The sequence below is a fragment of the Gambusia affinis genome, linkage group LG18, assembly GCF_019740435.1.
Source record: "Gambusia affinis linkage group LG18, SWU_Gaff_1.0, whole genome shotgun sequence".
In the NCBI taxonomy this organism is placed as follows: domain Eukaryota; kingdom Metazoa; phylum Chordata; class Actinopteri; order Cyprinodontiformes; family Poeciliidae; genus Gambusia; species Gambusia affinis.
Genome location: NC_057885.1, coordinates 16,827,957 through 16,853,849, shown reverse-complemented (window position 1 = coordinate 16,853,849; position 25,893 = coordinate 16,827,957). Strand labels below are relative to the sequence as shown.

General features: G+C 37.3%; 2 protein-coding genes and 7 non-coding genes across 12 annotated transcripts; 1 reads left to right on the top strand and 8 right to left on the bottom strand.

Moving 5' to 3' along the window:
* Positions 1 to 647: 647 nt before the first annotated feature.
* On the bottom strand, positions 648 to 810 carry LOC122821137. The gene has a single exon (XR_006368944.1). It is a non-coding gene; the product is annotated as a U1 spliceosomal RNA (small nuclear RNA).
* Positions 811 to 1,724: 914 nt separating this feature from the next.
* Positions 1,725 to 1,887, bottom strand: LOC122821157. Its single transcript, XR_006368963.1, has one exon. It is a non-coding gene; the product is annotated as a U1 spliceosomal RNA (small nuclear RNA).
* Positions 1,888 to 2,795: 908 nt separating this feature from the next.
* LOC122821145 lies at positions 2,796 to 2,958 on the bottom strand. Its single transcript, XR_006368952.1, has one exon. It is a non-coding gene; the product is annotated as a U1 spliceosomal RNA (small nuclear RNA).
* An 894-nt stretch (positions 2,959 to 3,852) lies between these two features.
* LOC122821124 lies at positions 3,853 to 4,015 on the bottom strand. The gene has a single exon (XR_006368932.1). It is a non-coding gene; the product is annotated as a U1 spliceosomal RNA (small nuclear RNA).
* A 913-nt stretch (positions 4,016 to 4,928) lies between these two features.
* Positions 4,929 to 5,091, bottom strand: LOC122821133. The gene has a single exon (XR_006368941.1). It is a non-coding gene; the product is annotated as a U1 spliceosomal RNA (small nuclear RNA).
* Positions 5,092 to 6,007: 916 nt separating this feature from the next.
* LOC122821108 lies at positions 6,008 to 6,170 on the bottom strand. The gene has a single exon (XR_006368917.1). It is a non-coding gene; the product is annotated as a U1 spliceosomal RNA (small nuclear RNA).
* Positions 6,171 to 7,084: 914 nt separating this feature from the next.
* LOC122821130 lies at positions 7,085 to 7,247 on the bottom strand. The gene has a single exon (XR_006368938.1). It is a non-coding gene; the product is annotated as a U1 spliceosomal RNA (small nuclear RNA).
* A 5,353-nt stretch (positions 7,248 to 12,600) lies between these two features.
* Positions 12,601 to 17,050, top strand: cdca9 (cell division cycle associated 9). Of its 4 annotated transcripts, none has more exons than XM_044097765.1 (10): positions 12,601 to 12,819; positions 12,900 to 13,026; positions 13,954 to 13,994; positions 14,075 to 14,132; positions 14,219 to 14,286; positions 14,372 to 14,439; positions 14,525 to 14,620; positions 14,782 to 14,863; positions 16,679 to 16,765; positions 16,864 to 17,050. In XM_044097765.1, the coding sequence occupies exons 1-10, from the start codon at positions 12,787 to 12,789 to the stop codon at positions 16,903 to 16,905; spliced, it is 702 nt and encodes a 233-aa protein (XP_043953700.1). In that variant the 5' UTR covers positions 12,601 to 12,786; the 3' UTR covers positions 16,906 to 17,050. The 4 variants fall into 4 exon arrangements, with proteins under 4 accessions (XP_043953700.1, XP_043953701.1, XP_043953699.1 ...); XM_044097766.1 differs by having other exon boundaries at positions 12,606 to 12,819; positions 14,075 to 14,126; XM_044097764.1 differs by having other exon boundaries at positions 12,607 to 12,819; positions 12,895 to 13,026; positions 14,075 to 14,126.
* A 397-nt stretch (positions 17,051 to 17,447) lies between these two features.
* On the bottom strand, positions 17,448 to 22,019 carry plin2 (perilipin 2). The gene is made up of 8 exons (XM_044097762.1): positions 21,905 to 22,019; positions 21,641 to 21,686; positions 21,343 to 21,538; positions 20,539 to 20,621; positions 20,099 to 20,384; positions 19,175 to 19,350; positions 18,956 to 19,072; positions 17,448 to 18,123 (listed from the first exon to the last, which is right to left on the bottom strand). The coding sequence occupies exons 2-8, from the start codon at positions 21,668 to 21,670 to the stop codon at positions 17,659 to 17,661; spliced, it is 1,353 nt and encodes a 450-aa protein (XP_043953697.1). The 5' UTR covers positions 21,671 to 21,686; positions 21,905 to 22,019; the 3' UTR covers positions 17,448 to 17,658.
* Between the last annotated feature and the right edge of the window lie 3,874 nt (positions 22,020 to 25,893).

Genomic DNA, 25,893 nt, shown 5'->3' with positions numbered 1-25,893 from the left:
AGCATAGCCACAAATGGCTGTGGATAAACAGTTTCACTGTAACTCCAAGATGTTTCCTCTATTAGCAAATTTACCAGCACAAACATGAGTGATTGACAGCGTTAAGCCCCGCCTCCTGGTTCTGATTGGTTGTTTGTACTGGAAGCACTGGGAGTAGGCGGTGCAGCTGGATTATTTCAGATTATGTGTCATTTTTATTGAGGTGCAATACAGCCATTTGAGGCTGACATGATATAAAAAAGGAGTAGTACATTTTTCACTCAGATTTTAAGATTAGTCTCAGAAATTTTCTAGAAATTTTATTTTGACATTTTTGACTTTTAAGAAAAATAAATTAAAATAAAATTCCATGAGAATTTCTTAATTGACTTTCAAAATTTGAGGATTTTGCCAGAATTTATTTTTTTAATCTGTGATGGCCCTGTCACACCTCCTAAAGATTATATTGACATAACAATGAAATAAGTTTAAAATATATTACTTATTGCTGCTTTAGTTACTGGTTTGACCAATTAGCTGATTGTCAGAATAAAGCGAGTCTAAAGTAATATTTAAAGCAGGCAGTTTTGAGTATATGATTCTGTCTTTAACATAATGTATAGATCAGTTCAGACAGTGTCTGATTTTTTATCATTTAACATTAATACCAGGGGAGAGCGCGAACGCAGTCCCCAACTACCATAAATTGTGCAGTTGAGATTCTCCCATGTGGAGAATTCACAGAGGTCAGATCGCTGCAGTGTAATGGCTGATCCTCACCCTGGGCGATCCACCTACAGGATCATGGAGTCACCCCTGCCAGGTAAGTATGCTGTTCATTCCTCTGACTGACGATTAGCAACTTCACACATCTGGTTCCGACTCACGGTGGGAAATAAAATATTCCCTGAGTCACTTTAGGATTAAACATTTAAATAAACACCATCAGAAACTCAGAGAATATGAAAAAAATATGAAAAACTGAAAATAAGAAATTTAGAAAAACACAGAAGTGTTAAAATTGTATACTTTTCAAGCTAGCTTCAGAAACTTTCTTTAAGCTACAGCTAACATAGCCTGACAGTAATGCTAGGCTAGTTAGCATAGCCACAAATGGCTGTGGATAAACAGTTTCACTGTAACTCCAAGATGTTTCCTCTATTAGCAAATTTACCAGCACAAACATGAGTGATTGACAGCGTTAAGCCCCGCCTCCTGGTTCTGATTGGTTGTTTGTACTGGAAGCACTGGGAGTAGGCGGTGCAGCTGGATTATTTCAGATTGTGTCATTTTTATTGAGGTGCAATACAGCCATTTGAGGCTGAAATTATATAAAAAAGGAGTAGTACATTTTTCACTCAGATTTTAAGATTAGTCTCAGAAATTTTCTAGAAATTTTATTTTGACATTTTTGACTTTTAAGAAAAATAAATTAAAATAAAATTCCATGAGAATTTCTTAATTGACTTTCAAAATTTGAGTATTTTGACAGAATTTATTTTTTTAATATATCATGGCCCTGTCACACCTCCTAAAGATTATATTGACATAACAATGAAATAAGTTTAAAATATATTACTTATTGCTGCTTTAATTACTGGTTTGACCAATTAGCTGATTGTCAGAATAAAGCGAGTCTAAAGTAATATTTAAAGCAGGCAGTTTTGAGTATATGGTTCTGTCTTTAACATAATGTATAGATCAGTTCAGACAGTGTCTGATTATTTATCATTTAACATTAATACCAGGGGAGAGCGCGAACGCAGTCCCCCACTACCATAAATTGTGCAGTTGAGATTCTCCCATGTGGAGAATTCACAGAGGTCAGATCGCCGCAGTGCAATGGCTGATCCTCACCCTGGGCGATCCACCTACAGGATCATGGAGTCACCCCTGCCAGGTAAGTATGCTGTTCATTCCTCTGACTGACGATTAGCAACTTCACACATCTGGTTCCGACTCACGGTGGGAAATAAAATATTCCCTGAGTCACTTTAGGATTTAACGTTTAAGTAAACACAATCAGAAACTCAGAGAATATGAAAAAAATATGAAAAACTGAAAATAAGAAACTTAGAAAAACTCAGAAGTGTTAAAATTGTATACTTTTCAAGCTAGCTTCAGAAACTTTTTTACAGCTAACATAGCCTGACAGTAATGCTAGGCTAGTTAGCATAGCCACAAATGGCTGTGGATAAACAGTTTCACTGTAACTCCAAGATGTTTTCTCTATTAGCAAATTTACCAGCACAAACATGAGTGATTGACAGCGTTAAGCCCCGCCTCCTGATTCTGATTGGTTGTTTGTACTGGAAGCACTGGGAGTAGGCGGTGCAGCTGGATTATTTCAGATTATGTCATTTTTATTGAGGTGCAATACAGCCATTTGAGGCTGAAATGATATAAAAAAGGAGTAGTACATTTTTCACTCAGATTTTAAGATTAGTCTCAGAAATTTTCTAGAAATTTTATTTTGACATTTTTGACTTTTAAGAAAAATAAATTAAAATAAAATTCCATGAGAATTTCTTAATTGACTTTCAAAATTTGAGTATTTTGACAGAATTTATTTTTTTAATATATCATGGCCCTGTCACACCTCCTAAAGATTATATTGACATAACAATGAAATAAGTTTAAAATATATTACTTATTGCTGCTTTAATTACTGGTTTGACCAATTAGCTGATTGTCAGAATAAAGCGAGTCTAAAGTAATATTTAAAGCAGGCAGTTTTGAGTATATGGTTCTGTCTTTAACATAATGTATAGATCAGTTCAGACAGTGTCTGATTATTTATCATTTAACATTAATACCAGGGGAGAGCGCGAACGCAGTCCCCCACTACCATAAATTGTGCAGTTGAGATTCTCCCATGTGGAGAATTCACAGAGGTCAGATCGCCGCAGTGCAATGGCTGATCCTCACCCTGGGCGATCCACCTACAGGATCATGGAGTCACCCCTGCCAGGTAAGTATGCTGTTCATTCCTCTGACTGACGATTAGCAACTTCACACATCTGGTTCCGACTCACGGTGGGAAATAAAATATTCCCTGAGTCACTTTAGGATTTAACGTTTAAGTAAACACAATCAGAAACTCAGAGAATATGAAAAAAATATGAAAAACTGAAAATAAGAAACTTAGAAAAGCTCAGAAGTGTTAAAATTGTATACTTTTCAAGCTTCTCTTTACAGCTAACATAGCCTGACAGTAATGCTAGGCTAGTTAGCATAGCCACAAATGGCTGTGGATAAACAGTTTCACTGTAACTCCAAGATGTTTCCTCTATTAGCAAATTTACCAGCACAAACATGAGTGATTGACAGCGTTAAGCCCCGCCTCCTGGTTCTGATTGGTTGTTTGTACTGGAAGCACTGGGAGTAGTGCAGCTGGATTATTTCAGATTATGTGTCATTTTTATTGAGGTGCAATACAGCCATTTGAGGCTGAAATGATATAAAAAAGGAGTAGTACATTTTTCACTCAGATTTTAAGATTAGTCTCAGAAATTTTCTAGAAATTTAATTTGACATTTTTGACTTTTAAGAAAAATAAATTAAAATAAAATTCCATGAGAATTTCTTAATTGACTTTCAAAATTTGAGGATTTTGCCAGAATTTATTTTTTTAATCTGTGATGGCCCTGTCACACCTCCTAAAGATTATATTGACATAACAATGAAATAAGTTTAAAATATATTACTTATTGCTGCTTTAGTTACTGGTTTGACCAATTAGCTGATTGTCAGAATAAAGCGAGTCTAAAGTAATATTTAAAGCAGGCAGTTTTGAGTATATGATTCTGTCTTTAACATAATGTATAGATCAGTTCAGACAGTGTCTGATTTTTTATCATTTAACATTAATACCAGGGGAAAGCGCGAACGCAGTCCCCAACTACCATAAATTGTGCAGTTGAGATTCTCTCATGTGGAGAATTCACAGAGGTCAGATCGCCGCAGTGCAATGGCTGATCCTCACCCTGGGCGATCCACCTACAGGATCATAGAGTCACCCCTGCCAGGTAAGTATGCTGTTCATTCCTCTGACTGACGATTAGCAACTTCACACATCTGGTTCTGACTCACGGTGGGAAATAAAATATTCCCTGAGTCACTTTAGGACTTAACATTTAAATAAACACAATCAGAAACTCAGAGAATATGAAAAAAATATGAAAAACTGAAAATAAGAAATTTAGAAAAACACAGAAGTGTTAAAATTGTATACTTTTCAAGCTAGCTTCAGAAACTTTCTTTAAGCTACAGCTAACATAGCCTGACAGTAATGCTAGGCTAGTTAGCATAGCCACAAATGGCTGTGGATAAACAGTTTCACTGTAACTCCAAGATGTTTCCTCTATTAGCAAATTTACCAGCACAAACATGAGTGATTGACAGCGTTAAGCCCCGCCTCCTGGTTCTGATTGGTTGTTTGTACTGGAAGCACTGGGAGTAGGCGGTGCAGCTGGATTATTTCAGATTGTGTCATTTTTATTGAGGTGCAATACAGCCATTTGAGGCTGAAATGATATAAAAAAGGAGTAGTACATTTTTCACTCAGATTTTAAGATTAGTCTCAGAAATTTTCTAGAAATTTTATTTTGACATTTTTGACTTTTAAGAAAATAAATTACAATAAAATTCCATGAGAATTTCTGAATTGACTTTCAAAATATGAGGATTTTGCCAGAATTTATTTTTTTAATCTGTGATGGCCCTGTCACACCTCCTAAAGATTATATTGACATAACAATGAAATAAGTTTAAAATATATTACTTATTGCTGCTTTAATTACTGGTTTGACCAATTAGCTGATTGTCAGAATAAAGCGAGTCTAAAGTAATATTTAAAGCAGGCAGTTTTGAGTATATGGTTCTGTCTTTAACATAATGTATAGATCAGTTCAGACAGTGTCTGATTATTTATCATTTAACATTAATACCAGGGGAGAGCGCGAACGCAGTCCCCCACTACCATAAATTGTGCAGTTGAGATTCTCCCATGTGGAGAATTCACAGAGGTCAGATCGCCGCAGTGCAATGGCTGATCCTCACCCTGGGCGATCCACCTACAGGATCATGGAGTCACCCCTGCCAGGTAAGTATGCTGTTCATTCCTCTGACTGACGATTAGCAACTTCACACATCTGGTTCCGACTCACGGTGGGAAATAAAATATTCCCTGAGTCACTTTAGGATTTAACGTTTAAGTAAACACAATCAGAAACTCAGAGAATATGAAAAAAATATGAAAAACTGAAAATAAGAAACTTAGAAAAACTCAGAAGTGTTAAAATTGTATACTTTTCAAGCTAGCTTCAGAAACTTTCTTTAAGCTACAGCTAACATAGCCTGACAGTAATGCTAGGCTAGTTAGCATAGCCACAAATGGCTGTGGATAAACAGTTTCACTGTAACTCCAAGATGTTTCCTCTATTAGCAAATTTACCAGCACAAACATGAGTGATTGACAGCGTTAAGCCCCGCCTCCTGGTTCTGATTGGTTGTTTGTACTGGAAGCACTGGGAGTAGGCGGTGCAGCTGGATTATTTCAGATTATGTGTCATTTTTATTGAGGTGCAATACAGCCATTTGAGGCTGAAATGATATAAAAAAGGAGTAGTACATTTTTCACTCAGATTTTAAGATTAGTCTCAGAAATTTTCTAGAAATTTTATTTTGACATTTTTGACTTTTAAGAAAAATAAATTAAAATAAAATTCCATGAGAATTTCTGAATTGAATTTCAAAATTTGAGAATTTTGCCAGAATTTATTTTTTTAATCTGTGATGGCCCTGTCACACCTCCTAAAGATTATATTGACATAACAATGAAATAAGTTTAAAATATATTACTTATTGCTGCTTTAATTACTGGTTTGACCAATTAGCTGATTGTCAGAATAAAGCGAGTCTAAAGTAATATTTAAAGCAGGCAGTTTTGAGTATATGATTCTGTCTTTAACATAATGTATAGATCAGTTCAGACAGTGTCTGATTTTTTATCATTTAACATTAATACCAGGGGAAAGCGCGAACGCAGTCCCCCACTACCATAAATTGTGCAGTTGAGATTCTCTCATGTGGAGAATTCACAGAGGTCAGATCGCCGCAGTGCAATGGCTGATCCTCACCCTGGGCGATCCACCTACAGGATCATGGAGTCACCCCTGCCAGGTAAGTATGCTGTTCATTCCTCTGACTGACGATTAGCAACTTCACACATCTGGTTCTGACTCACGGTGGGAAATAAAATATTCCCTGAGTCACTTTAGGACTTAACATTTAAATAAACACAATCAGAAACTCAGAGAATATGAAAAAAATATGAAAAACTGAAAATAAGAAATTTAGAAAAACACAGAAGTGTTAAAATTGTATACTTTTCAAGCTAGCTTCAGAAACTTTCTTTAAGCTACAGCTAACATAGCCTGACAGTAATGCTAGGCTAGTTAGCATAGCCACAAATGGCTGTGGATAAACAGTTTCACTGTAACTCCAAGATGTTTCCTCTATTAGCAAATTTACCAGCACAAACATGAGTGATTGACAGCGTTAAGCCCCGCCTCCTGGTTCTGATTGGTTGTTTGTACTGGAAGCACTGGGAGTAGGCGGTGCAGCTGGATTATTTCAGATTGTGTCATTTTTATTGAGGTGCAATACAGCCATTTGAGGCTGAAATGATATAAAAAAGGAGTAGTACATTTTTCACTCAGATTTTAAGATTAGTCTCAGAAATTTTCTAGAAATTTTATTTTGACATTTTTGACTTTTAAGAAAAATAAATTAAAATAAAATTCCATGAGAATTTCTTAATTGACTTTCAAAATTTGAGTATTTTGACAGAATTTATTTTTTTAATATATCATGGCCCTGTCACACCTCCTAAAGATTATATTGACATAACAATGAAATAAGTTTAAAATATATTACTTATTGCTGCTTTAATTACTGGTTTGACCAATTAGCTGATTGTCAGAATAAAGCGAGTCCAAAGTAATATTTAAAGCAGGCAGTTTTGAGTATATGATTCTGTCTTTAACATAATGTTTAGATCAGTTCAAACAGTGTCTGATTTTTTATCATTTAACATTAATACCAGGGGAGAGCGTGAACGCAGTCCCCAACTACCATAAATTGTGCAGTTGAGATTCTACCATGTGGAGAATTCACAGAGGTCAGATCGCCGCAGTGCAATGGCTGATCCTCACCCTGGGCGATCCACCTACAGGATCATGGAGTCACCCCTGCCAGGTAAGTATGCTGTTCATTCCTCTGACTGACGATTAGCAACTTCACACATCTGGTTCTGACTCACGGTGGGAAATAAAATATTCCCTGAGTCACTTTAGGATTTAAAGTTTAAGTAAACACAATCAGAAACTCAGAGAATATGAAAAAAATATGAAAAACTGAAAATAAGAAACTTAGAAAAACTCAGAAGTGTTAAAATTGTATACTTTTCAAGCTAGCTTCAGAAACTTTCTTTAAGCTACAGCTAACATAGCCTGACAGTAATGCTAGGCTAGTTAGCATAGCCACAAATGGCTGTGGATAAACAGTTTCACTGTAACTCCAAGATGTTTCCTCTATTAGCAAATTTACCAGCACAAACATGAGTGATTGACAGCGTTAAGCCCCGCCTCCTGGTTCTGATTGGTTGTTTGTACTGGAAGCACTGGGAGTAGGCGGTGCAGCTGGATTATTTCAGATTATGTCATTTTTATTGAGGTGCAATACAGCCATTTGAGGCTGACATGATATAAAAAAGGAGTAGTACATTTTTCACTCAGATTTTAAGATTAGTCTCAGAAATTTTCTAGAAATTTTATTTTGACATTTTTGACTTTTAAGAAAAATAAATTAAAATAAAATTCCATGAGAATTTCTTAATTGACTTTCAAAATTTGAGGATTTTGCCAGAATTTATTTTTTTAATCTGTGATGGCCCTGTCACACCTCCTAAAGATTATATTGACATAACAATGAAATAAGTTTAAAATATATTACTTATTGCTGCTTTAATGACTGGTTTGACCAATTAGCTGATTGTCAGAATAAAGCGAGTCCAAAGTAATATTTAAAGCAGGCAGTTTTGAGTATATGATTCTGTCTTTAACATAATGTATAGATCAGTTCAGACAGTGTCTGATTATTTATCATTAACATTAACATTATTTGAGATTATGTCTTATTTGTATTGTGACATATTACTGAAAATAAAGTTTGAAATAATAAAACGGAGTAGTAAATTTCCACTCAGAATTCAAGACCCCTGACTTGAAGCATGAGAAAACAGAGGTCCATTATGTAGGTGTTTCTCCACCCTGGATTTGGTCCCATCCAGCTTCATTTTCAGAGCTACTATTTCTTGATTTAGCTCTCCGTTTTCCCTTACAAGGCACTGGAGTTTTTCTGACTTTTCTTTTAAAGAGTCTTCTACATTTTTTTCATTGTTTCCTGTGTCCGTTCAAGTATTATATTTAATCTTAACATCGTTCCGTAATCACATCTTTAATTTGTAATTCCAAATTAAATCTAGTCATCTGTTTTTTGTAATATTCGTTTGAATTGATGAGGATGTTATTTTCTACTTGCAAGCTCACTGTGTCGTCATCTCTGCTGTTGTTAAAGTGCTCGAGTTTTCTCTTCAGGCTTTCTACTGTCTTCTGAAGGTGCTCGTTTTCTTTTTGCAGCTTCTCGTGGCTCTTCTGCAAAATCTCTATTTTGTTCAACAAGAAATCTTTCTCTGCCATCTTTCCTCTTTTGGTCAAACCTTAAACTGCAAATGTATTTCTCTGTGGAATCTGGGAATACAAAGACAGTCACTAGTGATGTCACAGACAGGATGTCACATGAAAGCCATAAGAAGTCTGTTGGATGGAAGGGTGGAAGGATGTTTTTTTTATTCACAGACATATTGTATAACGACAGAGTGAAACATTTGTTATGCCTCAATAAAAAACAAATACAGATAAAAACAGATAAACATATTCAAAAAAAAGAAAAAGCTAAGGGGCTTCTGTTCCCAACTGTACATTCAAAGCATTACAGATTTCAATTGTTTTAATATCTATTTTATTGTCTTTGATAGTCCTAATATAAAAAGTAAAAACAAAGTGCATTACTAACTATCAAACCAGAAGTCAAGGACATCAAAATTACTGGCAAAATAAAACACATTCAGATTTACTATATTAAAAAAAAAAGGTTATTCAGAGCAGGGCTGCACAGTGGCGCAGTTGGTAGAGCTGTTGCCTTGCAGCAAGAAGGTCTTGGGTTCGATTCCCGGCCGGGGGTCTTTCTGCATGGAGTTTGCATGTTCTCCCTGTGCATTCGTGGGTTCTCCGGCTTCCAAAAACATGACTGTCAGGTTAATTGGTCTCTCTAAATTCTTCCTAGGTGTGAGTGTGTGTGTGAATGGTTGTTTGTCCTGTCTGTTTTCTGTGTTGCCCTGCGACAGACAGGCGACCTGTCCAGGGTGAACCCTGCCTCTTGCCCGGAACGTTAGCTGGGGATAGGAACCAGCAACCCTCCCGACCCCATTAGGGACCAGGGGTGTATAGAAAATGGATGGATGGATGGATGTCACTGGGTTATTCAGAGCTTGATTTAAATAACTGTAAAAGTCCGCATCTCTAATGAGTAAATCAAGAAGCTTATTTATTTCAATAATATTAAAAGTTGGTCCCCATATGGATTTTTTGCACACGATTTTATACATTTACAGCGTTTATTTACATGATTTTTGATTATGTGAAATGTTATGTCCAGTAATGACAAATATTGTTAACAGATTTGCAACAGGAAGTCTCTTAGCAGACATTTTTACCATGTCTCTATAATAAAGAATTAGAAAATTCACACAAAAACTTCTCTATTACAGACAAAAATATCTTTTAAAAATGCACAGAAAGGATTTGGGTGTTTTTAAAACAGAGTTGCTTTTATTTGCAAAAAACTTGGAGTATTGTCAATTGCTGAAGCTGGAAAACAACTTAAAAGCTCAATTCAACAGCTAACACCATCAAAGGTCGTTCATTCAAGCCTCAGTAAGTTGTGTCGTTTTAATGTAGACCTGCAGTGGTTTTTCTGTTTACTCTGATGATTTAAGTAGTCAGTTTCATTTATTTGGGGCTACACAAAATAACCTAAAGAATGAATTAATTGGCATTAATAAGCTTTAATTAATGACAATTGTATTTAATTAGTCTGGTTACATGTGCTTAAATCTTACTGCTAAATTTTATTAATTACTTTAATAAAAAGAGTGTGAAACTGGAGGAAGCGGTTGAGCGTTAGTACTAGCCGACAGCTCTGTACGGGAGCCGAGAGCAGAGGAGGTACAGCAGCTGACAGTAAAACAAAAATAAAGTATGCCTTTATTTCTTATCATTTTCAACGTAAAACCTTTAAAACCACAAAATAAAATCTAAATATTTTTCTAGTAAACGCTGGTGCTGACCTTTACATTTAAGGTATGATACTTCCCAAATATTCAATTTCTACATATTTATTGATTCTCAGCCATCCAAGGACATGAATCCCCTCAGCCCCCCACCCAAAAATAAAAATTAATAAATAATAGTTTAGAGCAACTTAAGTCATTATTTAAATAACACATGACTTGTATTGAGAACTACTACAATAAATCAATATTTATGAGAAATTTTATTAAGTGGAGTTACTTATTAAAACCTTTTAGTCAGAGCCTTAAATTTTTGTAAAGGTGTAGCAGAGATTAGATCTGTGATGCTGAACCAAACTCATATCTAAAAAACATTTGAATCTTAGTTTGATTTCTATGGGTCGCAACAGGTTGTTTACTGAGAAAAACACTTTTGTTATTTATTGCTACTTACTAGTTATTTTTTTGTGGTGCAGCTTGAAGACAATAAAAAAAATAAATAAATTAAACCACATTTTATGTCACATTTAACTGTAACTTTGCCGACCCCCCCAAAAAATTGCTCCCTATTTATGGTCCCCCCCAATAATGAGATTTGATTTACACCCTTAACTTCAGTATGCAGAAGAACATTGGACAAAATCTCATGACTCGAAGGGTAACAGAGGTCATTTCTGTCTAAACAAAGCCAAGTTAAATTCTGTGAGCAATACATGTAATTTTTAAAAATGTCACATTTTATTTAATTTTTGGATATTTTGAGTTCTCTTTAAGAATCTTAACTGAGAAATCACAAAGATTAGCTGCAGCATTCACCCTCCAGCTAATCTTTACCAACTCATTCAGCACAAAGAGAAACCTCGACTTTAAAGATGTCTGCACAGCAGCAAACAACCTTTAGCAGAAATTCCACAGCACTCTTCATTGCCTCAGTCTGAGGTATTTGAGAAGGACAGGGAAAAATGTCCAATTTCACAACTCCAGTTGCATTTCTCTCAAGAGCCCAGCAAAAGTGCATAAATCGATTTGCCCCATAAATACCTTAATACAGAAGAACGGTGCTAAGTTATTTTCTCAGAGCCACTCACTTCTTTTTGTTTTGTAACATCTGGAAAACCATGTTGTGTGTTGCGCCAACAGCGAAGCCTCCTGATGCACTTTGTGTGGGGTTGTTTCTCATCCAAGAGAGTGGGCTTGCTCACAATCCTGCCAGAGAGCATGGCGTTGTCTGGAGGATCAAAATGTGTTCCAAGAAGGACTTCTTCCAACAATCAAAGCTCAGATTTAATGTGTGTATTTTCCTGCAGGATTCAGAACTGAGCAACAAGGTAAAAGTAATGTTACACTAACAGTGTCATTCTACATTTTAACGCATCATGAACTTAAATTCACAAACTGATAAGGCTTAAATAAGAGAAGAGTGGATTACCATTATTTGAGATTTGGACAGTACCCTGCCTCTCGCCCGGAACGTAGCTGGAGATGGGCACCAGCAACCCTCCCGACCCCTCTAAGAGACAAGGTTGAACAGAAAATGTATGTATGGATGGATGGATGGATGGAGATTTGGACTATAGTTAATATGAAGTATGCAAAAACAAATTGTGGAAACGTACTGCTGTGATTTCATCTCCAGTATACCACATAAACATTAAAAAAATTGCACAACATTGGTGTCACTGAAATTTCTGAGGAGCTGACGTAACATTTCTGGACCTGGGTGTTTATGGGATGTCAAATGAAGGCTGCCTAAAATAACTTATCAGCAGCAGAAAACAAAACATAGAAGTTTTGCATAGAACGAAACATGGTGATCGTATGATGTCTTTTCCCAGCTACAGGTTTTTCTTACATCAAAATATTCAAGCCATTTAAATATTAAAATCTGTCGGTACAAAAAATATGCAAATTTGTGTTGATAGTCTTTAGTCATTTGGAGACATTAAAAAGATTTAACTTCTCTAATTATTTAAAAATAACTAAAGGATTTGTAATTAAAAAAACTTATTAAGATTTCCAGCGTTATTTATTTATTTATTTATTTATTTATTTATTTATTTATTTATTTATTTATTTATTTATTTATTTATTTATTTATTTATTTATATTAAGCATCGTTATAGTTACTAGCCAACAGGATATATACTGAGGTGACTTCCGGTTTTCGTGGTTGAAGAAGGATGCGGAGAATCGGCTCTTGAAATTGGACACACCCCGTAATTAAATTAGCTTGAGGCACAGGTGTGTTTTCCTGGCGTTGGCTTTGGGTGTTTGTGACTTTTTTTTTTTTTTTTTTTTTTTACTTCTAAGAGGAGAAGGAGACAAAATGTCACAACGACGGGCAAAAATTGAAGCAAATACTGAGAACAAGCGGGAAATGCGACGGAAGAAACATGGGCTTTTTATCCAACAGATTGAGAAAGAAGGTAGATGGCAACAAAGGTGTTAAACACCAAGCAGGAACATCACTTTTATTATAATTTTTTTTAATGCATTTCCAGCACAGGACCGCATGAGGCACTTGGAGTCCAAACTGGAGAGTCTACTAGCAACAGTTGACAAAGTGTTTAAAGTGGAGCTGATGAAAATGCCCCCTTCTCTTCAAAATACTCTCGTTGGGGATCTGATCAGCCGTAAGTCTTTGAGTTATGTTTTGCACTTGATCTTATTAAAAAAACACATTTGAAATTGATGCAGATGTAGCTGAACAGACCCAAATGTTGCTAAAGGCTGCTGACGCAACTGGCTGAACATTTTATGTTTTAACGGGCACTAAAGACTGGAATTGGTGTAATTCCCTCTAAACTGTATCCAGTTTTAAGAAAGATAAAATAAGATGACCAGCATGTTAAAAACCGAATAAAAATGCTAGAATAAAGAGAAAAACATAGGAGTTGGGTTTATTTAATTGGTTTAAATAAATCTGAACAATTTCACATCCAATATAGGCATTAACAAAGTTAGACATTGTGATTGAAAACTTTCTAATCCAAGCTCATACCCAACACACTGATATTAAATTTTGAATGAGATAATGGACTGACGACAATCTATTTTCACTATTTCTATGACAAAATCAATGAAAATGGATTCCTTGGTCAGAAGCATTTTTTTTGATAGGGTATGTATGCAGTTTTTCGCTCCCAAAACACTGGAAAATAAAATCTCTGCTGTGAACACGTTTATTTTCACATGTATGCATGTGCGTTGGAGTAAGTTTCTCTCGCTTCCTGCTGAATACGGGAAGATAAGTTATCTGCTAACTGCTGGGGGGAATAATCCTGGAAATTGCTTGGGTTTTAATTGGCTTGGGTGAGGCAGAAGGAGCTGGACACAAACAATTTATGCTCCCTGTTGCTAGAGCTTTGTAACTTATTTGTTTCAGTCTTGTCAGTATCTTAAAATTGTTTATTATTCCTGCAATTGCTCAAATTTATAAGACAAAGACTTTATTTTGATTGTTTTTTTTTTATGGTAGCAAAAAATAGATGCAAAATTGCTGTTTTTCTTGTGGGGGGTGGGGGGTGGTTTTCTCTCATTTTTGTTGTCTTCTGTGATAGAGGAGGACCTCTCAGCCAGTGAGGTGTCTATAGCCATTCAGGTGAGTCTATTTCTTCTCTCTGTGCTTCATAGGAAAGGATTTATTAAATAAATAAATTCCTTTTTTTTTTTTTTTTGCAGAGTGAATCCCGTGAAATGGCTCAGCCCCTCAAGCGAGTCCCCAGAGGACCATGTAATTGTTTGTACTCTTTATGCATCTGATATTCCACTAGCTGCTGTATTTTTGCCTGGTATTTTATGATTTTCCGCTTTTCATTTTCAAAGTAAAATCAACTGGCTCTGCGCCAGTGTTGTCCTCCCCAGTCCAGAGGTCTTCTGCCAGGAATCCAAAGGTGATGCGTGAATCGTTTTGATGTAAAACAATGATTCAAACAAGTTTTTCATTCTTTTTTTTTTTTTTTTTTTTTTTTTTTTTAGAGTGGCAAAACAATAGGCACAAAAAGAAATAGAACTACAACTATCAGCAACAGCACTGGAAACCTCAGGTAAGACCCAAATGTCTGTGTGAGGTTGTCTAAACCAGATTGAGACTGAAGGTCAAGGAGTTGCATGATCTTCTTTTTCCTTCAGGGCTTCCTCAGCGACGGTCAAACGAACCCAGAGCCATCTGGCGGGTTGCAGAACTCCCAATCAGCCAGTACAGAAACAGAAAACGCCTAAACTCAGGTCTGTGTTCATTGTCTATAATGCAGGAAAAGAAATCTACCACTGATGAGCCACAGCTGTATTTGGGTTCTCCTGGTTACAGTGCTGCATAGACAATAAATTATGGTCTATAAGACGAAGAAGCCTATGTATGATAAAGCAGTAAGATGTGAATGTTACAGGTCGGTTCTGTCTGCTGGTGAGCTGTCTTGTTCAATGGCAGGATCTGCACCCCACATCACCGTGACGACGGCGCAGGGACAGGTAAAAGTGCATATTTGTTACTTGCAGCTGTAGAGCAGCGTTTCTCAATCCTGGGACTCGGGACTCACCTACTTAATGTTTTCTGTTCCTCTCTGACTTCACACACTCGACTTAAATAAATGGGTGATTAATGGGCCTCTTTGTAGAAGAGGTGATGTAATAATTTGCCTCAGATATACTGGAGCAGGAAAACATCTAGGACAATGGGCCCTTGAAGACAAGGATTGGAAACCAGTGCTGTAGAGCGAATGTGTCAAACTCAAGGCCCAGGGGCCAAATCTGGCCCACCATAAGTTTTTGTGTGGCCCTTTAGACTAAACAGGCACAAAAAGTCTTCAGTTGTGTACCTAAATTATTTTATCAATCTAATTAAAGCAGCTTTTATCTGTATTCTGCCAAATTACATTAATGTGAAGAGAAGTTATTTAACTTGAAGGACTTGTCGAATGCAGAGACGCTTATTTATTCATATTTTAACAGCTTAAGAGGAAGTTTTATCAATAAGTTTTGCCCTTTGAGTATGTTCATGATTTTAATGTGGCCAGAAATAAAACTGAGTTTGACGCTCCTGCTGTAGAGGAAGAAAAAGTGTAACTTAACATCTTGTTGCACCTGAATCCAGGCTACTTGTTGTTTTTAGAGTCTTACTATTAATGGAAGGGTTGATAAAACTTGTGTAAAACGAATCAGAAGTAATGTAGCAGAGCTACTTCAACATGCTGCCGCCATGAGCAATGCAATTCCAACATTAATTTAAAATTAATTAGTGATTAACCCAATGACTGTAACATCCATTTGAAATCCTAAAAAGGTCTTAAACATATTTGAGCTTGAAGATTTAGAAAACTTTTTTTTTTTTTCAGTATTTAATCTTCTCAAAAATCAACAATCCTTATGTGCAAGTGTACAGCAACAATTAGAAATATTTTCCATCCTTCCATCCATCTTCTTCCGCTTATCCGGGGTCGGGTCGCGGGGGTAGCAGCTTCAGAAGGGAGGCCCAGACTTCCCTTTCCCCAGCCACTTCTACCAGCTCCTCTGGGGGAATCCCAAGACGTTCCCAGGCCAGCCGAGAGACATAGTCCCTCCAGCGTGTGCTGGGTCTTCCCCGGGGTCTCCTCCCAGTGGGACGTGCCCGGAACCCCTCACCAGGGAGGCGTCCAGGAGGCATCCTGACCAGATGCCCGAGCCACCTCAACTGGCCCCTCTCGACGTGAAGGAGCAGCGGCTCTACTCTGAGTCCCTCCCGGATGACTGAGCTTCTCACCCTATCTCTAAGGGAGAGCCCAGCCACCCTACGGAGAAAACCCATTTCGACCGCTTGTATCCGCGATTTCGTTCTTTCGGTCATGACCCAAAGCTCATGACCATAGATGAGGGTGAGATTTTTCACCCTAATGTCAGAATTTAACTTTTTTTCTTTGTAAATGAAAGTAAGCAACATATATTGTTAAGGCAGAAAATTTTCAGTAGCTGTTTTTAAACGATGAGAAAATCACATTTTACAGTAACGATTACTGTAAGTTCTGGCATTTATGCTTACCACGAAAATTGTTATCATGGAAGATTTATTTATTATTAGTGATCTTCGGGTTGCAGTCTTTCCATAGATTTCACTATTAACAGAGGGACATAAAGCTCCCCAGTAGTTTTGGATTTAAAATGTTTAAATCTATTTTTAACCTGCATGTTGTCAGAGGTTTAATGCTGTTTCAGATTACCGTATATACTTTAAAATAAAATTCTTCTGAAATTTTAATTGAAGTATATATGTATATATATTTTAACATGTTTATTTTTTTTAATTTTTTTTAGATGTTGATGTTTTCTGAAGAGACAAAGGAGGATATCAACTTGGAGTTGCTTGATGATGTAGCTTGGTGCCAGATTCAGAAGCTTACGGTGAGCTCTTTATGATTTACAGGATTTCCACATTGAGTGCATTAAAACCTTGTGCATTAGTAGTAATCATTTATTCTTCCTGGATTTGGGAATTTCAGAGTCTGATGGAGTATCTGTCGCAGCGCAGTCACATTCAGTGAAATTTGGCCTGCACCAGCCAGTTGGGCTTGATTTTGTTTTTAAATCTGTCTTCTGCACACAATTGACTATAACGTGTAATATTAAGAAATATAAATGTCACGGTTTGCTTTTTTTAATCTAATAAAGTTTACTGGTGATACCGTACGATTCTTTCTCCTAAATGTCCTTCAAAGTCTTTTCAAAATGAATAGCTAATAATTATTAATTATTAATAAAATGGGCTGACCGGGGAAATTGTGGGCAGAAATAGGCTGCATAAAAGCTGTGCTGCATTTTTGAATGTGAAATGAGCAAAATGTCAGATTTTTTTTTTTCTCCATATATTTGTGTATTAATGCAAGGTAGAGGTAATGTCATGCTGGAAGGATGATCAGCTGCATCTAAACCTGCAGGCTCTTGTATTGAAATCTGAGTGACATCCCCTCAAAACTGGTGTAATAGGACTTATTAGTCAGATATGACTACATTTGTTTAAATGTTCGATTTCATTGGCATAGGATTCAAAGTTTTTAAATTAAGTTGAGTGTCAAAAACACAGAAGTTCATAGTTCCAGTTTATTTTCTGAAGGATTAAACAGATTAGCATTGGTCAAGTTAAATCCAAAGGCTTGAAAATAAAGACATTCATACGAGTAAAAAGATCACAGGGAAACTTCTGCAAGAATATAAAAGCAACAGTGCAGTTTGCTTAGCCTCCATACTCAAGACATCAAGCATTTAGCGCTAATTAGGGACTTTGTAGTAAAATTACTTCAGCTGTCTGAATCTGGAGTGCATTGTTGTTGGGAATGTAGCGACTCCATCTCCACCTCCATGGGCCCCTCGGTTTGCGGCTGAGTGATTGGGGCGTTTCTATTCTCTGTTTTTTTGCTGCTGGCTGCAGACAACTCGGTGTGAATGCTCATCCTCGGGTAGAAAGGGCCGACCAGCCAGTTGAGCGGCGTGTTGTTGACCAGGTAATCCATGACATTGTCCAGGGACTCCTTCATCTTGCCCAGCTGGACCCTGCAGCTGGTTAACACGCTGTCCGGCAGGTCTCCCACCACCTTGGCTCGGCTGAAACTGTTGTACACCTGGGCTGCCGAATGGCTGAGGGACAGCGCCTCCTGCTGGATGTGGTTAGGGAGTCCCTTCAGGCCGGAGACCAGAACGAGGCAGGTGGTCTGTAGCTGCTGGGTGAGGGAACGAGCGAGGGCCAAGGTGCGAGACTCGATCACCTGCAGCAAGAAGATGATAATTTAAAATTAACATTTTTGGTTGGTCTTTTGTCAGTTTTATAATAATACTAATCGCCTTGAAGTAAAACTTAGAACAAATATTTGCAAATGTATAACTAGCGTAGGAGAACCAGTCATAAAACAAATCTTAAACTTGGATGAAGAAAAAAACAGCTTCAGCAGCAGAAATATGCATTAGCCCTAACATACTTTTAACTGCAAAAACCCAATGTTATACTGAAAATGTAAAAACATCTAAAATTTGAATGCATTCCTTTAAAGAAAATAAATGTTTAATATCGTCTTTACCCAATCCCACAAAAAAAAATAATGCCATCAGTATACTACAACATTTTGTTACTTTCTTATTTTTTGTAATCTCAAATAAATGTTATTTTCACAGTTAGATCATGTTTCTCCAATAAAAGATTAGTTTATATTTTCACATATCTTTACAAGGGTGTGGCAATAAATTTTAGTGGCTTTAATTAAACGCAAGCCTTTTCAAACATGGTAGATTTAAAGGCTCTGAGGGAGTTGGCTCTCCCTTCAGTTCTGGACCTAAATCCTCTTGGAACGACTAGTAAACCTTAATGATGCAACCAAAGGTCTTGTGCAGCATAATAAACTGTTTCATGTAAGATGTGGTCAGGACTTGGAGAGTTTCACTAATTATCTGTAAAAAAAATTTTCATGGAGTCCTAATGTGGTGAGAAGTCAAAAAGGATAAAAGTGTTTTTCCTCAAGGCTCCAACTGTTCGCCACCTGGCTGGATTTGGCTAAACTGAAAGAAATTTGTTCAAATCAAAACATGGCTTCCTGTGCGAATTACCTCTGCATGGTGACCATTCTCCTGGGTCTGACTACCAGATTTCCACGGGACCAATGAGTTCAGCTTGTTGTTCACCATCTGGTTAGCATTGTTGATGTTCTTTCTGCCGTATTCAATCTAGGAAGTGCAAAGATTAAATCTTAGAATCAGCATTTTTCACACTGTAAGGGAATAATTTAAATCGATTCTCGTAGTATCTAAGATGTGTTAAAGTCTCACCAGGTCAACAGTGGAGTTGAGCTCAGAGATGAACCCCATGCTGTGCTCCTTGCCCTCCTGTATCCCGCCCACGGCCCTGGTGTATGCTCTCTTCCTCAGCTTGGTGGACAGGCAGCCCAGGCGGACGTAGTAGCTCTCTTTATTATTGAAGCCTTTCACGGCTTTAGCCTCCAGCTCTGTCACAAGACAAGGGAAAACAAAATCACACTATATTTAGGTGCCATAAGCCACTGCTTATGTGATGTTTTTAGTCATGAAAGTAATAAATCTGTTAGAAAGCCTGAGCTTTAAATCCTTGAGAACAACTCTGACCACAGTGTACCAGAGTGTCAGTCTGAACAATTCTTGATTGTGTTGCTGGTGGGGAAAAAACAGCGAATGCACATTAGCATTTGTCTGATAAACCCGGTTTTTTGGGAACCAAAGTTAGCTGCCCGTTAATATCTGACCCATGATGCAGCTTTATGTTGCATCATGGAATTAAAAGATATTCTTTTAGTTCTTTACAATGTTGGAACTGCATTGCTCATGTTGAAGCAGCTCTGATACTTAGTTCTGATTTGTTCTTTTTTATAGACTTTAGTTCTTTAGATCTTTTTTTTTTTTGGTTGAGGCCTCACAGGTTTGGACATTTATTCCCTCTGGTTTTGGATGCTGTGCAGCTGGAAGGATTTTTGGTCTGTTTTTTACTTTTGAGCAGCTATGATACATAACTAAAGTATTGTTTTGACAATACAACAGCTGGGAGCATCTGATTTGCTTCTCAATCACACATTGCATTTTTCTTTCCCCTACATAACTACTGTACATGCTGGTCCATCACATAAATCCCAATAAGATGGAGGTTTTTGGTTGCAAAAACATAAAACAATAAAGGTGTCTGAATATTGTTTTCCAAGCATTTACCCAATAACTTCCACTCACCAAGCTCCTCCTCTGACAGAGGCAGATACTGCTCCACCAGGGTCTCGGATGTAGTGAGGGCCGTGTTCACTCCGCTGCTGACCAGCTGCACCACTCTGCTGTCCAGCATTGTGCTCACACTCCCACTGACGGCAGCCTTGGTCCTCTCCATCCCGTCCTGGACTGCGCCCCGGGTCTTTTCCACCACGGTGCTCAGAGTGTCAGAGACGGTGCCCTTGGCTCCAGAGACTTTCCCTGTCATAACATCCTTAGCGGTGGTTACGACATCCTTGGCGCTGGAAACAATCTGGGGGAAAAGAGAGACGGGGAATTTTTTGTTTTTTAAATGATTGAAGCCAAAAGTGGAAGGTTATGGAAGAAAAGGCATGGGTCATCATGATCAATGCTTTTTGGGGAGATTAGCTCACATCAGTATTGTGCAACTGGGCCAGTTGCCATACCTGGTCAGAGGGCTGATGGAGGATTGGCAGAGTTTTCTCAATCTTGTCCAAACCTTTGCAGGCCAGTTCATTGGCAATGGCAACTGTAGATGGAGCAAAAGAGAAAATTTATAGTGAGACTTTCTGAAGCAAAACAGTCAAGATAACTTGAGCATCCCTTAAACTTTTTCACATTTTCTTCTTTATAACCAGCAATATGAATGTGTTTTAGTGGGATTTTACTATAGACCAACACAAAACGGTGCATAACAGAAAAGTGGAGGCAAAAAGTTACATAGCTTCCATTTGGATTTTAGTCCAGTTTACTTTGATATGCCAAAAATAAAACCCAGGGCAACTACTTGTTATCTAAGTAGTTAACGCATCCAAAATCCAAAAGGTTTAATGTGGAGAATAAATAACACTGCACCAATCCCCAACAATGTTAAATATGGTTGTGGCTGCATCATGCTGTGGGGATGCTTTATTTCTTCTGATGTGAAAAAGATGGGTGTAGCTAAATCATGTCCAATGCTGGAAAAACACTTGTAAAGAGATTGGGGTGCAGATCAAGCTTATTTGTTCAATATTTCTAAAACCACCCACTTTGTCTTGTTTCATCAAAGAAATCCAAATTGAATACGAAATTTGAAGAATTCTAGAGTTGTGAATACTTATGTAACACATTGACTCATAATGAGGTGAAAGAGCAACTGGATTAAGAGTCAGGAGTCTGGGTTAACCATCCTGCTTCAAATTCTAGAGATGTAACTCAGCTGAATAGCACATAATGGCTCTCAAGGCTTGTCCTTTAATCTGTCTTACTCTGAGGTTCCAGTTTGCCGATGATGGGCGAGGCCGTGGTGAGGGCCACAGAGGTGATGGTGCGGACCCCTTGCTCTGCAGCCTCACACACACTCCTGATGTAAGGATGGTTGTCCTTGGTGTTGGAGTACACACTGAACACCAGGCTGTAGGTGGAGCTCACCAGAGGGAGGCTGGTTACCCTCTCCACCACACTCTGTGAGCAAATATAGAGAAACACAATTTAAACCAATTTCTTAACACTGAATGAGTGAGATTTTTACAGCAACAGCATCACTGCAGTCTTTACTAAACTCACCTGATTAGGCATAACTTCAGCTGCTGCCATTTCTGCTCTCAGAAATCTGTAAAAACACATATTTAGACTTACTGTAACAACTTTTCTTCTGAAGAAATACAAAAAAACAAAGACGATTATAGAAATTATAGGATTGTAGTACGATTATAGTAACGCTGTACTTACTTCCGTAGTACAGCGTTTTCTAAAAGTAGTTCCGGTATCTGTTGCAAATACCACAGCTAAAAACGGGTTGTTTCTCAATGTAGTGTTCAAAACACTTACCGAATAAAGGCGAGAGACGACTCAAATGTCACTTTCTTCACCGGATGATGTGAACGAACCAACGGCTGCTGTATTTATTCACTCTGAAAAAATATCGCGAGATGAGGTGTGGCGCTGTGACGCAATGATTCTAGAACAAAGGTGACGAAGAGAAGGTGGAATGAGAGAGTAGTTGGGGATTTCTAATGAGGCAACAATGGCGATCAGCAGGTTGATTTCACGAACTTTCACCTGTCAGCTAAAGTTCAAAGCGGTGACAAGTGAAATATTTTGACATAAAAAAAATTTGAATTTTCAACCATGACGTCAGGAGTTATCCATTTAGGAACTTGTTTTTATTTGTTGCATTTTTCCTTTATTTATATAGGTGACAGTCAAAGTCACTGGTGTTACTACATTTTTACACAAGTACGTGTAAAAATGTAGTAACATTTAAATCCTTGAGAATTTAAATGTTAATTTAAATTCACATCATTAAAATGTAATTACATTTTAATGTATTACATTAAAATGTAATACATTTTTTCGAATATGATTTTAATCAAATTAATCTCTTATATGTAATAAAGAAAACAAACAAATAAATAAAATACCCTCATAGCATATTCAGTCCCTGATACTATCCATGGGCAAGCAGGCGTACCACATTTCATCCATGGATGAAGATGTACAGATGTCTTAACATCTTTGTTTCACTTTGGAGGATTGGTTCCTCTCTCCAGCAGTCACTGCGTGAAAAGTGGGGTCTACCCTGGAAACGTTCCCAGTCTGTCATCAGGGAACACCGGACAAACAACCATCCACCCACACACTACCTCGCCCACTGTCTCCTCTGACATTGAAATGAAGAATCACAAATCACAGACCCTATTTAGTTGACGCACATATTGAAAGTCTATCAAATATTTCTAATCTTCTTCAAATGAAACATCTTACAACTACATTATTACATCTATTGCTCCTAGATCTCTAATAGACCCAAACACTTGAACATTTTCTTTTTCAAGGCTGTGCTCGGCTCATTCTCTTCATGACTGAGTTTTAATTGTAACAAATGATTTTATTCTGGGATTCTGTTGCATAAGTAAAGGTTCTAGAAACTTGTCCTCTGGGGATTTTCTTCTCATGGTTTGAGCTCACAAGCTTCCTAATACCCCAGCTTTGAGAAGAAAATCTCCAAATACAGAGCATTAAGACAGAGTACTCTGTGAATAATAGTTTAGTTTCTAAGTGTTTCTTCTTATGACTAACAGTAATAGCATAGCAAAGACCAGTGATCACATTTATTGCTGGTTTGAATCATACAATTGCAGCTAATAACCTAACTAAGTATGATGCATGTTTCCTTTTCGCCAAAACACTTCTGAAAAATGTGGTGTACATTTGAGGTTTGCAACATGAGGCTCCAGAGCCACAAGAGGCTCTTTGAAACTTCAGAATAAAAGATGTTATTTTAGCCAGTTTTTCTGTCGTGCACAACCTAGTCAGTAAAGACTTTATAAGGAGTGGAGATGATTCTGTTCGGACCACTCCACATATTTTTCTCTCATTTGTCTTCTGCATACTTTTGGTCTTCGTGATGCTAATTGTTCACTAATGTTCTTTAGCAAACATCCGTGGCCTTCACAGAGCACCTACAGTCACAATGAGCTTAAATTACACACAGGTGAACTCTGCCTACGAAAAGGTGGACCTCTTAAAGCAGCTGTCTAAATCAGATTTAATTTAGGAGTATAAAGGAACAAAAAGTGTCCACATTCCACAGTAAGGCATAATAAGACACATTTATCATCCCGTTTGTCTCTCAGTAATCCTCAGCAATAAAAGGGACAGTGACTGCAGTTTGTGACAGATGACCTTTTCCTGTCCGTGTGGCCCAGTAAGCTGCGTGCCAAAATGACAGCAGGTTAGCTGCTGCAATACAAACGCATAAAAGCATGATTCATGCTCCAATTCCAAGTCTGATCCCCATCTTTTATTACCGTTTGTAACATCCTGTACAGAATAAAATCTCCTGGTTTATTTCAGGTCAGTTGCTTAGAATGGAGGGATTGCAGTGTGGCTTACAGAGAAGTGTGCAAACTGTGGTGCACATTTACTTTTTTGTCTTGTGTAGTGCACTGTAACATGCTGAAAACTATTTCCTCTTTCTGGTGCATATTTCTGTTTTCATACACATTAATAAAAGTGGAATAAATCATAGGTGCCGAATCACTGTTGCTTCGCATTTGGAGGCCAGATGGTGAAACACATGTTCACATTTTCGCTTCTTCAGCTGGCAAACGCACTGGGACCATTGGGCTCAATTTATTAGCCTGTAAGTAGATCAAATCAAGCCCATATGAAAATGTTGGCTTCAGAAAACCACAGAGAGTCTGTCAGGATCAACAATTTAAAGTGGGTTCTGATTTGCTGCAGGATCTAAAACAGAACTCCTGTCTCGTTGATGAACACGTAGCAGGTTGTGACTCCACGTCGTACTGGACATTGATCGGATCGTGTTTTATGGTACACGTCATGTTCCCTTTATGGCCCGGGCCGGCTTCAATGCGAATCAAAGAGCATTTTAATGTGACTCATTCGCATGATGACGCGAGATCTCAAAAACTTCTGTTTAGCGGTCAGAGGTCTAATACTTTTTTCTACTTTTTTTTTAAACTTTCACTTTGATACTGAAGCAATTAAAATATCACAGATGAAATGAACTGCATTAGACTGGTAGCAGAGATAATAGACAACATTAATGTTGTAAGTTTTCTTTTTCTATTTTCAAGTCATTACTTTGCTCTTCTCAAGTTTCTATTTGCATTTTGGCAAAGCTTCAACCACACTTTATATGACCTCTGACCTTCACTGTTCTTGTACACGGATCTGTTCCTCTTCCTACTTGAAACTGGTGTTTTTGTCAAAGTGGATTAACAGATTAACTGTTGCAAATAACTTTAAATAAAAATCTTCAGTTCTATACTCGAAACCTGAAGATTAATAAATTTTTTTTAGGATAACAGTAAATTCAAACATACATTCACAGTCATTTTTTCTGACTGTGGATGACGGGGAAAATTTAATGTTTTGGATGACCGAGTCAAAAATCTGAGGTTTATTTTGAAGGAAACACAAATACAGATATTTAATTTGAAGGTATTTCAACAAAGTTTACCAGTAAACACACTAATGCAACCAGAATAAATTCTTCTTTTTATTGTTATCCTTCAAATATATTTGCTTGTTTTTAGTTGCATTGTGTGGAATAAAACTGGCTTTGAATTTATTCATTATGATCTCATTTTTTATATCCCAAACTTAGCTATTTAACCTTTCAGGTTAAATAGTTGAACACTGGATGAATTCTCACTGGCAAAAAAATAACAAATCAGACCTGTGTCTTTAAACATCTACTTCCAAACAAACCTTCTCACACAATTTATAAAAGTTGGTTTGCAATTGCGTCATATTTCAGCTTTATAAAATGTTTGGATGTTTTGTATCTCCTAATCCTTGTTTGTACAATATTTTCATGCAGACTGAAGGCAAAGTTCTTTGCCTTTCTACCTTGGGTAAATAAAACCCTCACATTATCTGGGGTAACTTGAGTTCACTGTCCCCACTCGACTTCCTTCAAATCACACCGACATTGCCACAGTCCAACCGAAGAAAGACATTCATTTTGTTTCAGTTCTCGTTTCACATCAGATTTACAGGGTGGAGATTCCTGTGGTAAACACTAGGATGTGCCAGAAAATGTGCCGCTTATTTGATCTCACAGTACATTTCGCAATCAACAAGTGGCCCAGAAAAATGTTTTTAATGAATTTAGCAATCACATAAAGTAAAACGGCACAGTAAAACAGTACTTCCAGTACTTCCAGATTTAATCCAGTAGATGGCGCCAATGTCGATGTTTTCTGCGAACACCTACATACGTTGTTCATGTTTTAAACCTTTTGCACATAAATGTTGGTTTTGCAGTGAGCTGTACTTTTTATTTC

Excerpts from the sequence above, each read along its gene's own strand:
- plin2 (XM_044097762.1), bottom strand. The coding sequence starts at position 21,670 with ATGGCAGCAGCTGAAGTTATGCCTAATCAG. Across the intron at positions 20,622-21,342 it reads CGGCAAACTGGAACCTCAGA|TTGCCATTGCCAATGAACTG; the intron begins GTAAGACAGATT and ends CTCCATCTACAG. Across the intron at positions 19,073-19,174 it reads TCAACTCCACTGTTGACCTG|ATTGAATACGGCAGAAAGAA; the intron begins GTGAGACTTTAA and ends TGCACTTCCTAG.
- cdca9 (XM_044097763.1), top strand. The coding sequence starts at position 12,720 with ATGTCACAACGACGGGCAAAAATTGAAGCAAATACTGAGAACAAGCGG. Across the intron at positions 13,027-13,953 it reads CGTTGGGGATCTGATCAGCC|AGGAGGACCTCTCAGCCAGT; the intron begins GTAAGTCTTTGA and ends CTTCTGTGATAG. Across the intron at positions 13,995-14,074 it reads AGGTGTCTATAGCCATTCAG|AGTGAATCCCGTGAAATGGC; the intron begins GTGAGTCTATTT and ends TTTTTTTTGCAG.